The sequence below is a fragment of the Herpailurus yagouaroundi genome, unplaced genomic scaffold (assembly GCF_014898765.1).
Source record: "Herpailurus yagouaroundi ecotype Mexico unplaced genomic scaffold, PumYag 203, whole genome shotgun sequence".
NCBI classification, from domain to species: Eukaryota; Metazoa; Chordata; class Mammalia; order Carnivora; family Felidae; genus Herpailurus; species Herpailurus yagouaroundi.
In genome coordinates, this window is record NW_024412434.1 from 10,029,746 (window position 1) to 10,042,347 (window position 12,602).

Genomic DNA, 12,602 nt, shown 5'->3' on the forward strand with positions numbered 1-12,602 from the left:
CTGTGTTAGTCATTTAGAATATCTGAAAGACTGAAATGTACTAAATTTTTACATAGGTTCAGGCATGCAAAGAACTTAATTATATCTGTTTAGGACAAGTTATGAGTTAAGTGAACAAAGCAGACAGAAAGTTGTTTCTAATCTTAGACAAAGACTGTTAGATGCACAAATTGAAATAAAAGATGTGTCAAGAGAATGAGAAGACAAGCCACAGACTGGAAGAAAGTATTTGCAAAAGGCACATCTGATAAAGGATTGTTATCCAAAACATAAATTTTTTAAAAAACAACAAAAAAAAAAACCTGGTTAAAAAAATGGGTCAAAGACCTTAACAGACACCTTGCCAAAGAAGATGTACAGATGCCAAATAAGCATATGAAAGATGTTCCACATCATACGTCATCAGAGAAATGTAAATGGAAACCACAAGGGGTTACCATGGCATACCTTTCAGATTGGCCAAAAGCCAAAAAAACACTGACAACACCAAATGCTGATCAGGATGTGAAGCAACAAGAACTCTCACTCATTGCTGCTGGGAATGCAAGCTGTTACAGCCACCTTGGTGGACAGCTTGACAGTTTCCTACAAAACTAAACACACTCTTACCACCTAATCGAACAACTGAGATCCATGGCATTTACCCAAAGGAACTGAAAACTTACGTTTTCACCAAAAGTGAATCCTAATGTCAACTATGAACTTCGGATCATAATGACACGTCAGTGTAGGTTCATCTACTTCCTTCCTTGTAGGTTTCTAAGAATTCCCCATCATTTTCACACCTTAGTTCCAGTTCATGTTCTTTTTCTCCTTCTCCACATATTATAATCTCTTCTTAGAACCTCTCAGTGACCAGCCACTAGACTTCATGTTTCTATAACATTCTCTGTTTGTTATCATGGAATTGATTACATTTTATTGACATTATGCTTAGCGTGTGTGTCTTCTATCAGATTATAAATTCAATGAGGACAGAGACTCTGCTTAATTCATATCTCTAATTCCTACACAGCAGGCACTCAATTAATGCTTATCAAACTGTTTTCTTTTGCGTCAATCAAGTGACAGTAAAGTTTTCTTCACCCCACTCAAGAGAGTGATGAGAAAGGACAATCCCTGTGCTTCAAAGCAGGTGGGAATCACCGTGGACCATGACAAAGTGACAACAGCCCAGGCTGAGGGGTGTGGCACTACCCAGTCTAGCCCTGGGATAGTCAAGATGCTAATGCTGCCACTGAGAAAGGACAGAGAAGGCAGGATGGGGAGGAGCAGGCTGGGACAGGTACCCACAGGCAGGGACACTAATCAGAGCCCACATTACCAGCCAAACAGGAACTGACAAGAGGAAAGGAAGGAGAGGCCCTGCCGTCAGCATGTGCAGGTGAATTTCTATACAAGGGATATTAACATTTGCTCTGTGTAGGATGAACTTTGCACGTACTTAAAGCAATAAAATGACATGACCAATCTGCAAAGATTAGAATTAAAATTATATAGCCCTCAATTTTAGTCATCAAATCATAGATAATGAAACTTATTGTACTGATAATGAAACTCACAGGTTTAGTTATTGGTCTAAGGACACACAGCTAGATACAAGCCATGTCAAGGAATTCCCACAGGTGTTGACTCCCTAGTACAGAAATATTGTTATTTTAACTAACTGTCTTCCTGGGTCCCATCATTCATTTCGTTCAGGTCATTAGTGTTGGCTGAGTTAGGACCTACTAGAATCATAACTTATTTTCTGCATTTTGAATGAAGACAAGTAGGTATCAAGTTATTATTATTTTAAAATCATTATCAAATGACTAACTAAAAAAGACTGATATGCCTCTCTCACCCCAGCCCAAACCAATTTTTTAAAATGAAGCATTTCACAGAAATTCACTTGAGATACTTAAAAACTTGTTTCACAAGTTTTGTTGTAACTGTATTTTGTTGTAACTATAGTCATAACTTGTAATCCAAAGAAAATGTATTAGAATGTTATTTTAGACTATCATAAGAAATGTAAGCAAAATTAAAGCAGAAAAAGGCATTCCCATCTTAGACATGAAACAAATGACTGTGCTAAGAAAAACAAAACCTCCTGTCATGACATAGTAAACATGTTCTCTAAATGAGTTGAATCATAAAACTAGTCTCCATTTACTTTAAAACCATGGCAGGACAATGGCTTAGGAAATCATATGTTTTAAAATGTTTTAGAGGTTTCCAACTTGTGTGATTTTCAGAGAAGATCTGCTTTTGATTTGCCTGTCATTCCTTTGCATTGTGTTGACTCACCAATGCACAAGTGAATTGTATGTAACCCCTAGGGATATTTAAAGGGACACATCTACCATGGGTACTATCAACACCCATCAGAGAATGATAAGGGAGGGGGAGAGAGAGAGAGAGAGAAAGAGATGGTCATCTTGGAGAATCACCACAACTCTGCTCCAGTGAAGTGGGAAAGCAGCAAGCTATGCTTGGAGGGTGTGAGAATCATGTTACTTAACTTGATATTGAAAGTTGCCTCTTTCCAAAATGGAACTGAAGCAGCCGCTGCCACAGGAAATATCCAAGAAAGCCAGTGAGGTTAAAAAAAAAAAAAATCACGGGTGCCTGGGTGGCTTAGTAGGTTAAGCATCTGACTCTTGCCCAGCCCCTGGGATCTATACCTAGTGTAGAGCCTGCTTAAGATTCTTTCTCCCTCTCCCTCAGCCCCAACTCCAAAAAAAACAAAACAAAAAGAGAAACAAAAAAAAACACCCACAAAAAACAAACAAACAAACAAACAAACAAACAAAACCATCAGGGCTTGGATAAAAAGAAAATAAACATCTACTCAGTTTAATTCTACTGTCTCCAAACCTGGGCAATATGCCCTGTTAACTCTCTGAGTCTCTGCTTTCAGATGGGAGATACCACATCCTAGGAGAGTCACCTTGAACTGGACCAAGTCTTCACAAGATATTTAACAGTGGGGTACCTGAATGACTCAGTTGAGCAGTCTGACACTTGATTTCAGTTCAGGTCCTGTTCTCACAATTTCATGATGGGGGTGGGGCCTGCTTGAGACTCTCTGTCTCCCTCTCTCTCTCCCCACCCCCTCTCAAAATAAAAAATAAAATTAAAAAAGAGAATAAAATAATTAAAAAAAGATACTGCGCAGTGATTATGCTTTGCTCCAGAAACAGATTTTATATTTTCCTTTATTCCAAACTATATGTTTAGATGTTTGCATGCTCAATAAACACCGAGTATGTGTAAGTTTAGAATACTGTGGTTTTAGAATACTGTGTTTTAAAGAAACGAATTATATTTGTCAGATGTTAACTGCAAAACTACTTTCATTTCAGTGTTACTAAATATGGTTCTACCAAGCAAAAGAAAGGAGCTGAACCAAATATAAGTAAAACCCTGCCTCTAATGAGAGGGACTTAGAAGTAAACAAACCAATTAAAAATGATTCCCTGCTTCTAAGATAGCAACCTCTGGGGGAGGGAACTGCTAAGAAGATAAGCTCTTCTGATGACAAACACCCGGGAAAGGAGCTACAAAGAGGTCCAGCCCTGGTCAGAACCAGGAGCCGCTTGCCTCCTGTGTGACATGCTTCTAGTTTGGAGGACGCCCTGAGATGCAGTCAACCTCTGTTGTTTCCCCCAAAACCAGTCAGCCCACAGAGCCAGAGCACCGTCCAAAGGATCACCTACCACGAGCAACATTCACCTTATGACCAAGGACTGGAGAAAAGGGTAGATGCTGCCTTTTTCTCTATTCACTGCACGCACAAATAAGTTGGCTTCTGCTTTAAGAGGCAGGAGTTCACCCCCATTACCCCCCCGGGCTTAAATCAACTTGTCTTTATAGGTACAAGCTGGGGGTGAGGGCAGGGTTAGGGAGGGAAAGTGATATAGCAGAAGGGGAGGAGCCAGATTTGAAAATGATTTTTGCCAGGCAGAGTGAGAAAGGTACACTGGGAAGCAGTTGTGCCCAGGGAGAGACTGGGGTCAGGGTAGGGTTAGGGTTAAACTAATTAGTATCGTGCCAGCTGGCAGAGCAGCAAACGTTCTATTTCTACTCACAATGCGGCCAATCTAGGTTTACACTGTGCTGAAACACTCAGAGGAGGACAAGATCTTGGTCCTTTAAGCCAGAGAGCAAAAGACCCAAGCGGTCACCTATGATGCTTGGGACATCAGAAGGAAGTATAAGAAGGGGACCTGGAACATGGCTGAAACTCATGCTTCCAGAGCTGAACCAACAACAAACACATTTATTTTGCCAATAATAAAAGTATCTATTTTATTAGGAAATGTATTAGGGTTATCTCTGACTCTAGATACTACAGTTGAGATGTTGCTCCCAAAAGGTAGTCAGGTCAGGTTAACAGCACAGTTTTCAGCACAATACGACATGATACGACACTCTGACCTCAGAGCACATATAGGGATGTACAGCACTCTACTCCTTACATGAGATAGCCACAGTGAATTCTATAAGCTTAATAATCACTTGATTGTCAACCGATATGCCATCCTCACCATTTCTCTCCCAGCTCTCCAGCAAAAGCTGCTACTGGTCAAGCAAATTCTCCCATCCTCATGTATCCATCCAGTCACCCTGCCAACCTTTGCTGCTGTTCTCTTTTATGAGGGTGGAGTAGGGAAATGAGAATCACACACTGGCCACTGTAAGAACCAGGCATCTGTCTTGCTGGGAGAAAGTTCTTCATATTATAGGTAAGCAGAGAGTACAAGCTTCCTCCAAAACCTTCAGAAATCTTCTCAAACAATGGTTTCTTTGTTCCACTTTACAGCATTAAGCTTTTTAATGCGTCAACAGAGAGAAGGTCCCCCCCCAATCATCTCCTTGCTACCTAGGTACCACAGAGCCACTGAGTTTCCCTATTTGAACTGCAATTTACTGGTTATGGAGTTGTAAGCCCAGTGGTTACAAGCACAGGTTACAAGCTGTGTTGACAGCTCAGAGACTGGAGCCTGCTTCAGATTGTGTGTCTCCCTCTCTCTCTGTCCCTCCTCCGCTCATGCTCTATCTCCTTCTCTCTCTCTCTTAAAAATAAATAAACATTAAAAAAAATTAAAATAAAAAGAGACTAAGGCCAAACATACATAAATGAATGTAAAAGGAAACATAACCAGAATAACTTAAAAGCATCAGAAAACAGCATCAGTCATATCTATGGCATCAGGTTTGATGATGATTTCTTAGCAAAATACAGATAACCCAAAAAGAAAACAGAATTTAAATAGATAAGTATCACAGAAGAATCAGAAAGCTGATTAAAGACCCAATATGAAAAAGGCCCAGGACCAGAGGCACATATGGCTGAGTTTTATCTAACCTTAATTCAAAGTTTTAAATATCACTGATCCCCAATCTTCTCTAATGATAGAAATAACCTAGGGTGCTTGTAAAAGGCCCAGCTGACTAGGTCTCTTCCATGGAAATTTCTATATAGAAGAGGACCTATGTATCTGTGTCCAGGTGCTTTATGTCTTCAGAGACACTGGGAGCTAATTTTAACTCTGATTTAAACTTTTATAGGCCAAAGAAAAAAGATAAAAAGCTCACTGGCATACCTTTAATACGCAAATCTGATAAAGATATAACAGAAAACTAAAACAGTAGGTAAATCTCACTGATGAATATAGATGCAAAAATTCTAAATAAAACACCAGGGAATGTAATCCAGAAATTTATCTAAAGAGAAGCACAGTTTGATTCCACTATATTTATTCCAGAAATGTAAGGATACTTACATATCAAGAAATCTATCAACATGATAGATGTCAACAAGTTGCTGTAGAAAAATATGATGCCAACTGATGAAGAAAAGGCATTTGATAAGTCTGCAGGATTCCTAATAACAGCCCTCAGCAAAGCAGCAATAAAAGGCAATAATTATGATAAATGCTCTTCATCAGAAATAAGAGCAAAACAGTGAAACCATTTTACTTAAAATCAGAAACAAGACAGGGAGACAAGTTATAATCATTTGTAATTAATACTGACTTAGACTCTAAGTCTTAGAAGCTCTAAGTACACAAAAGAATAGGATGACTGACATAACAGGAAAAAAGTATAAAACTCTTCGCTGATGACATGATCATATATTTACATAAGACTACTAGCAGAAAAAAACATTTAGAATTACACCAAAACCCATGACCTGGTTAGGAAAAAAAACTAAAAGCTTAAGTTCTACATAAATAAAACTATAAATTATTAAAAACTCAAACAACATCTAAACAAATAGAAAGGCAGGTCATGACCCGTGATGAGAAAACATAAATAACATGATAAAAATAACAATGCCACAAAAGTTACTAAAATACAATTCTCATTAGAATTCCAGCAGGGGTTTCAGAACTGAATAAGTTGATCTTAAAGTCTATACAGAGAAACAAATGACAGACATTAGCTTAGGCAAGGATTAAAAAGAAGAAAGTGAGAAGAGGACATGCCTTTCTTGGTAGTATGCTTTACTAAAAATATAATATCAAACCACTGTAATTGTCAACAGAATATTGATATAGAGACAGAAACATAGATTGGTGGATAAAATAATGACTCAGAGAGAGATTCCATTCTATATAAGACTTTAATATAGGATAAGTCAATCCAGTAGGCAAAGGGTAGTTATTTAACGCAGTGAGGCATGACTGGCTCTCCATTGGGAAGAGAATAAAAGTGGTACCCCATTTGGCACTATGTAAAAAATCAATTTCAAATGGATCAAATATATTTAATATATTAAGTATATGTTTTTAAACTTTCAAAACAATCTAGGAGTCTACATGTATAATCCAGAGAAAGTGGAAAATTTCTAAACCAAGACTAGAACCCAGATGTTACAAACAAAAAAACGACTTGTCTGAATATACAAAAATGAAAACCCTATTTTTATATGGTAAAAGTAATGACAAAAAGTTAAGAAAAAAAAAGTATAAGTATGCCATGGACCAGCCATACAACTGAAAACATATTTAAAACACAAATGATAAAAAAAATATAATGTCAATAATATTCAATGAGAAGAAATTGGCATAAAACATAGAAATGACTCAATAAAAGGGCAACATACATACATATATGTTCATAAAAAGCAAATCCAAGCAGCTAACACAAAAAATTAAAAAAAATTAAAAAAAGGAAAGATGCTCAAATTCACTCTTAGTTAAGGATATGCAAACTTGAAATGAGAGGTTACATACACCTGTCAGATTACCAAAAATTTAAAAAGCTACAACACATGGCAGAGATGGTGGTGTAGGGGACTCACATACATTGCTGGTAGAAATATCAAATGTTTTATAGTTGTTAGAAAGCAATTTTGAAATTCATATTCAAATTTAAAATACATATACCCTATGACCCAGCAATCCCACCACTAGGGACCTATCCCACTGAGATAAAAGCACCAAGAAATAAAAACAAATTATGGCCTTGTTCAGTGACAAAGACTTAGAAACATTAATAGTTGTATGCCCAGTTATATCTGAATGGCAGAATAAATTATGGTAGTACATACCATGGAACACTATGTTGCCTTTAAGAGGACTTATTGGGAGCACTTGGGTGGATCAGTTGTTAAGCGTCCGACTTTGGCTCAGGTCATGATCTCACGGTTTGTGGGTTCGACCCCCATGTTGGCTCTGTGCTGAAAGCTCAGAGCCTGGAGCTTGCTTTGGATTCTGTGCCCTCTCTCTCTGTCCCTCCCCTGCTCATGCTCATGCTCTGTCTTTCTCAGAGATAAATAAACATTAAAAAAAATTTAAGAGGACTGATTTAGTGCTACACTAGATGACTTGAAGGGATTTCCTCAAGGTATTGCAGAGTGAGAGAAACCAGGTATAGAAAAATGTGTGTAATACCAGTTAGAGTGGCTAAAGTTAACAACTCAAGAAACAACAGATGTTGGTGAGGATGTGGAGAAAGTGGAACCCTTTTGCACTGCGGGTGGGAATGCAAACTGGTGCAGCCACTCAGGAAAACAATATAGAGGTTCCTCAAAAAATTAAAAACAGAACTACCCTACGACCCAGCAATTGCACCCCTAGGAATTTATCCAAAGGATACAAAAATGCTGATTCAAAGGGGCACATGCACCCCAATATTTATACCAGTGCTATCAACAATCAAATTATGGAAAGAGCCCACTGTCCATCAACTGATGAATGGATTAAGAAGATGGTGTGCACACACACACACACACACACACACACACACACACACTACTTGGAGATGAAAAGAATGAAATCTTGCCATTTGCAACAACGTGGATGGAAACAGAGGGTATTATGCTAAGTAAAATAAGTCAGCCAGAGAAAAACAGACACCACATGATTTCACTCATATGTGGAATTTGAGAAAATTAACAGATGATCATAGAGGAAGGGAAGGAAAAATAAGATATAAACAGAGAGGGAGGCAAGCCATAAGAGACACTTAAATATAGAGAACTGAGGGTTGATGGGGAGGGTTGAGGGGGTAGGGGAGGTAGGTGATGGACATTAAGGAGGGCACTTGTTGGGATGAGCACTGGGTGTTATATGTAAGTGATGAATCACTGGGTTCTATTCCTGAAGACAAGACTATACTGTATGTTAACTGGCCTGAGAATGAATGTACATATATATGTATGCATATGTACATATGTATATGTACATGTACACATATGTACATGTACATATATATGTGTGTGTGTATAAAAGAAAAATGTGTGTAATATAATACCATATTAATAAAACAATGCCCATCCCTCCAGATTCATGTGCATGTACATGTGTGTTTACACATGTATACATGGTGTCTGTAAGCAGGACTTAATAAGCAAGGAGATAAATATGAAATGCAGGATTATAAATGCTGAGTTGTGAACATCCATTTGCTGGGGAAAGTGAAAAAGAGCAGATATGGATGGAGGGGGTGAGATGGGGAAGAGCAAGATGAACAAAAAAGAAGTCTTATAAAAGGCTGCGCTAGAAAGTGACAAAGTGATCCTCAAATTCACATAGAAATTCCAGGGACTCAAAACAATTGGGAAAAAGAACAAAGTTAGGGGAATCACACTTTCCAATTTCAAAACTTATTACAAAGCCACAGTAATCAAGTGTGGGACTAGCAGAAACACGTAGAGGTAATTATAATAGAACTGAGAGTTCAGAAATAAATCTATACATTTATGGTCAACTGATCTTTTTTTAAAAATTTTTAAAAATGTTTATTTATGTTTGAGAGACAGAGACAGAGTGTGAGTGGGTGAGGGGCAGAGGGAGAGGGAGACACAGAATCTGAAGCAGGCTCCAGGCTCCAAGCTGTCAGCACAGAGCCCGACGCAGGGCTCAAACTCACGAACCGTGAGATCATGACCCAAGCAAAGTTGGACACTTAACCAACTGAGCCACCAGGCGCCCTTTCTTTCTTTTTTTTTAAAGTTTATTTATTTTGAGAGAGGGAGAGAGAGTGAGTCGGGGAGAAGCAGAGAGAGAGAGGAACAGAATCCCAAGTGGGCTCATCACTGTCAGCACAAAGCCTCCCGTAGGGCTTGATCTCATGAACCATGGGATCATGACCTAAGGTGAAATCAAGAATCATATGCTTAACTGACTGAGACACCAAGGTACCTCAATTTTCTTTTTTAAAATGTTTATTTATTTTAGAGAGAGAGAGAGAGAGAGAGAGAGAGAGAAAGTGTATGTGAGCACGAGGGGGCAGGGGCAGAGAGAGAGGGGGACAGAGGTTGTGAAGTGGGTCTGTGCTAAAAGCAGAGAGCCCGATGTGGGGCTCAAACTCAGGAACAGTGAGATCATGACCTGAGCTAAAGTCAGATGCTTAACCCACTGAGCGACCCAGGCGCCTCTATGGTCAACTGATTTTCACAAAGATGCCAAACCCAGCAATGGGGAAAGAACAGTCTTCAGCAAATGGTTGTGGTACAACTGAATATCTACATGCAAAAGAAGCTATCTCACATCAGACACAAATATTAACTCAAAGTGGAACAGTAACCTGTATACAAGAGTGAAAACAATACAGCTCCTGGAAGAATATTTAGGTATGAATTTCTGTGACTTTGGATGAGTCAATAGTTTCCTATATATGACACAAAAATAACAAGCAACAAAAGACAAATGGATAAACTGGACATCATAAAAATTAAAAACATGTATACTTGCAAAGGACACCATCAAGAAAGTGAAAAGATAATAGGAGCGTCTGGGTGGCTCAGTCATTTAAGTGTCCGACTTCGGCTCAGGTCATGATCTCGCAATTTGTGAGTTTGGGCCCTGCGTCGGGCTCTGTGCTGATAGCTCAGAACCTGGAGCCTGCTTTGGATTCTATGCCTCTCTCTCTCTCTGTTCCTCCCTGCCCTGTGCTCTGTCTCTCTCTCTTTATCTCTCAAAGTTAAAGTTTAAAAAAAAAAGAAAAAAGAAAAAAGAAGGTAAAAAGATAACAAAAGGGAGACAATTTTTGCAAATCACTTATCTGATAAGGGACTTGTATTTACAACATAAATAATCCTTAACAATTCAATAATAAAAACGCAACCCAATTTTTTAAAAAGGTAAAGGGTATGAATAGACATTTCTTCACACAAGATACGTAAATGACCAATAAGTACACGTAAAGAAGTTCAGGGTCATAAGCCATTAGGTAAATGCAAATCAAAACCACAATAAGGTACCACTTCACACCCACTAGGAGGGCTATAATAAAAAAGACAGATAATAGTAAATGTTGGGGAGGATATGGAGAAACTGGAAACTTTGCGCACTGCTGGTAAGAATGTAAACTAGTGCAGCTGCTTTGGAAAACAGTCTAGCAGTTCCTCAAAAGGTTCAACACAGTGTTACCCTATGACTCAGTAGTTCCACTCCTAGGTATACACCAAAGAGAAATGGAAACTTACGTCCACACAAAAAATTGTACATGAGTGTTCACAGCTGCATTATTCATGATAGCCCCCAAATGGAAACAACCCAAATGTCTATCAACTGATGACCGGATAAATAACATGAAGTATATCCATAAAATGAGGTATTATTCAACAATGAAAAGAAATGAACTACTGACACATGCTCCATCCAACGTGCGTGCACCTTGAAAACATTACTATGCTAAATGAGAGAAGCTAGCCACACAGGATGATGTACTGCATCACTCTGTTTATGTGAAATGTCCAGAATAAAATGATTCATGGTGACAGAAAGCAAAAATGGGTAAGAATGAGGAGGAACTCCTAATCACTAGCATGTTTCTTTTGGGAGTGAAAAATTTAGAACATGAAAATATTCTAAAAATGATTATGATGATGGATGCATAATTCTGAATATACTAAAAGTCAGTAAAATGTACACTCTAAATGGCTGACTTGTATGGTATGTGAATTACATCTTAATAAAGTTGTATTAAAAAACTGCACTAAAAAAAGACTCCACTAGCACTCCCATTTAGGTATTTATGCAAAATGTAATATATATGGGAGATGCCAATATAAATGAAAGATTCAGAACAAAATGAAATTCAATTATATGTCATGGCCACCATCTCTTTACATATGAAGTAAATATTGTAAAATTCTAGTAAGTGTTCTCGTTATTCTGTAAGGTTGTTTCAGTAATTAAAAGAATGATTCACATAAAACACTTAGTACAATGCCTGGCATATATTAATCACTCAATAAATGCTCATTCTTACCATTAGTGATGACAAAATGATATTTCCTAAAGAGGTTCCAAATGTCTTTCATACTTACCTCCATTGTAAAACCTATGACTTTGAAACATTGCTCAATTAATTCATATTGGGATTTATAGAAACTATTATTCATCATATCCTGTACTGTTCTGAGGTGGTCATTTTGTAGATATCTGAAAAAAATATGAAAGGATGGGTCAAAATCTAAAGTTCAATCAGAAGTGAAAATATTACTTATACAAGTACCACCTTGTATAAGGTGGTGACCTTACCTGGGAGGCTTATTTTCAGGCAGTTTGTAATGGGCTAGTTTCTTCTTTTCAGCTAATCCAGCATAGATATAGTAAAAAATATGAAAATTTTTTTCTCCACTGAAAAAAGAAGACATTTTCAGTAAGGGGATTAGTAAGAATATTTACTAATTTACAATTACTTGGCAATATAATTATCAGAACAACTGTGAGTGCTAACATGGGCTTCCCAGAAAATTTGATTTAGGCTTTTTATTGTTGTCGTCATCATTTTCAACAACCACTGTCATTAAATTCCAGACACGACTAACCACTTTATATGAATCATTCAATGCATGTTTGTGAGGGACTATTAGGCATTGTTCTAGACACTAGAATGTAGCAGGAGTGAAACAGTCAAAAATCCATAACCTCCTGCAGTTTACACAGAAAAACAAATTAATTATATGTACAGCATACCAGATGGTCATAAGTGTTACATTATCTCATTTACCTGCCACAGCCCCCTAGTTACTCATGGGCTCCCATCATTTTACAATCATGGACACTGAGACTTAGAGGGGCTACCATTCTCCCCTCAGCTCATACAGCTGATGGCTAAATTGGATTCAAATCAGGGCTGTTTCACTCCAAAGT

At 37.9% G+C, this 12,602-nt stretch overlaps 1 protein-coding gene across 7 annotated transcripts in view; it reads right to left on the minus strand.

Annotated features, from left to right (window-relative positions):
- MYO3A (myosin IIIA) overlaps window positions 1-12,602 on the minus strand; it is a 243,192-nt gene that overhangs the window by 100,744 nt on the left and 129,846 nt on the right. For all 7 annotated transcript variants that reach the window (XM_040451173.1, XM_040451175.1, XM_040451172.1 and 4 more), the window contains 2 exons: window positions 11,988-12,086; window positions 11,774-11,888 (listed from right to left, as the gene is read on the minus strand). In XM_040451173.1, the coding sequence (XP_040307107.1) occupies window positions 11,774-11,888; window positions 11,988-12,086 (214 nt within the window). The remainder of the gene's footprint in view (window positions 1-11,773; window positions 11,889-11,987; window positions 12,087-12,602) is intronic.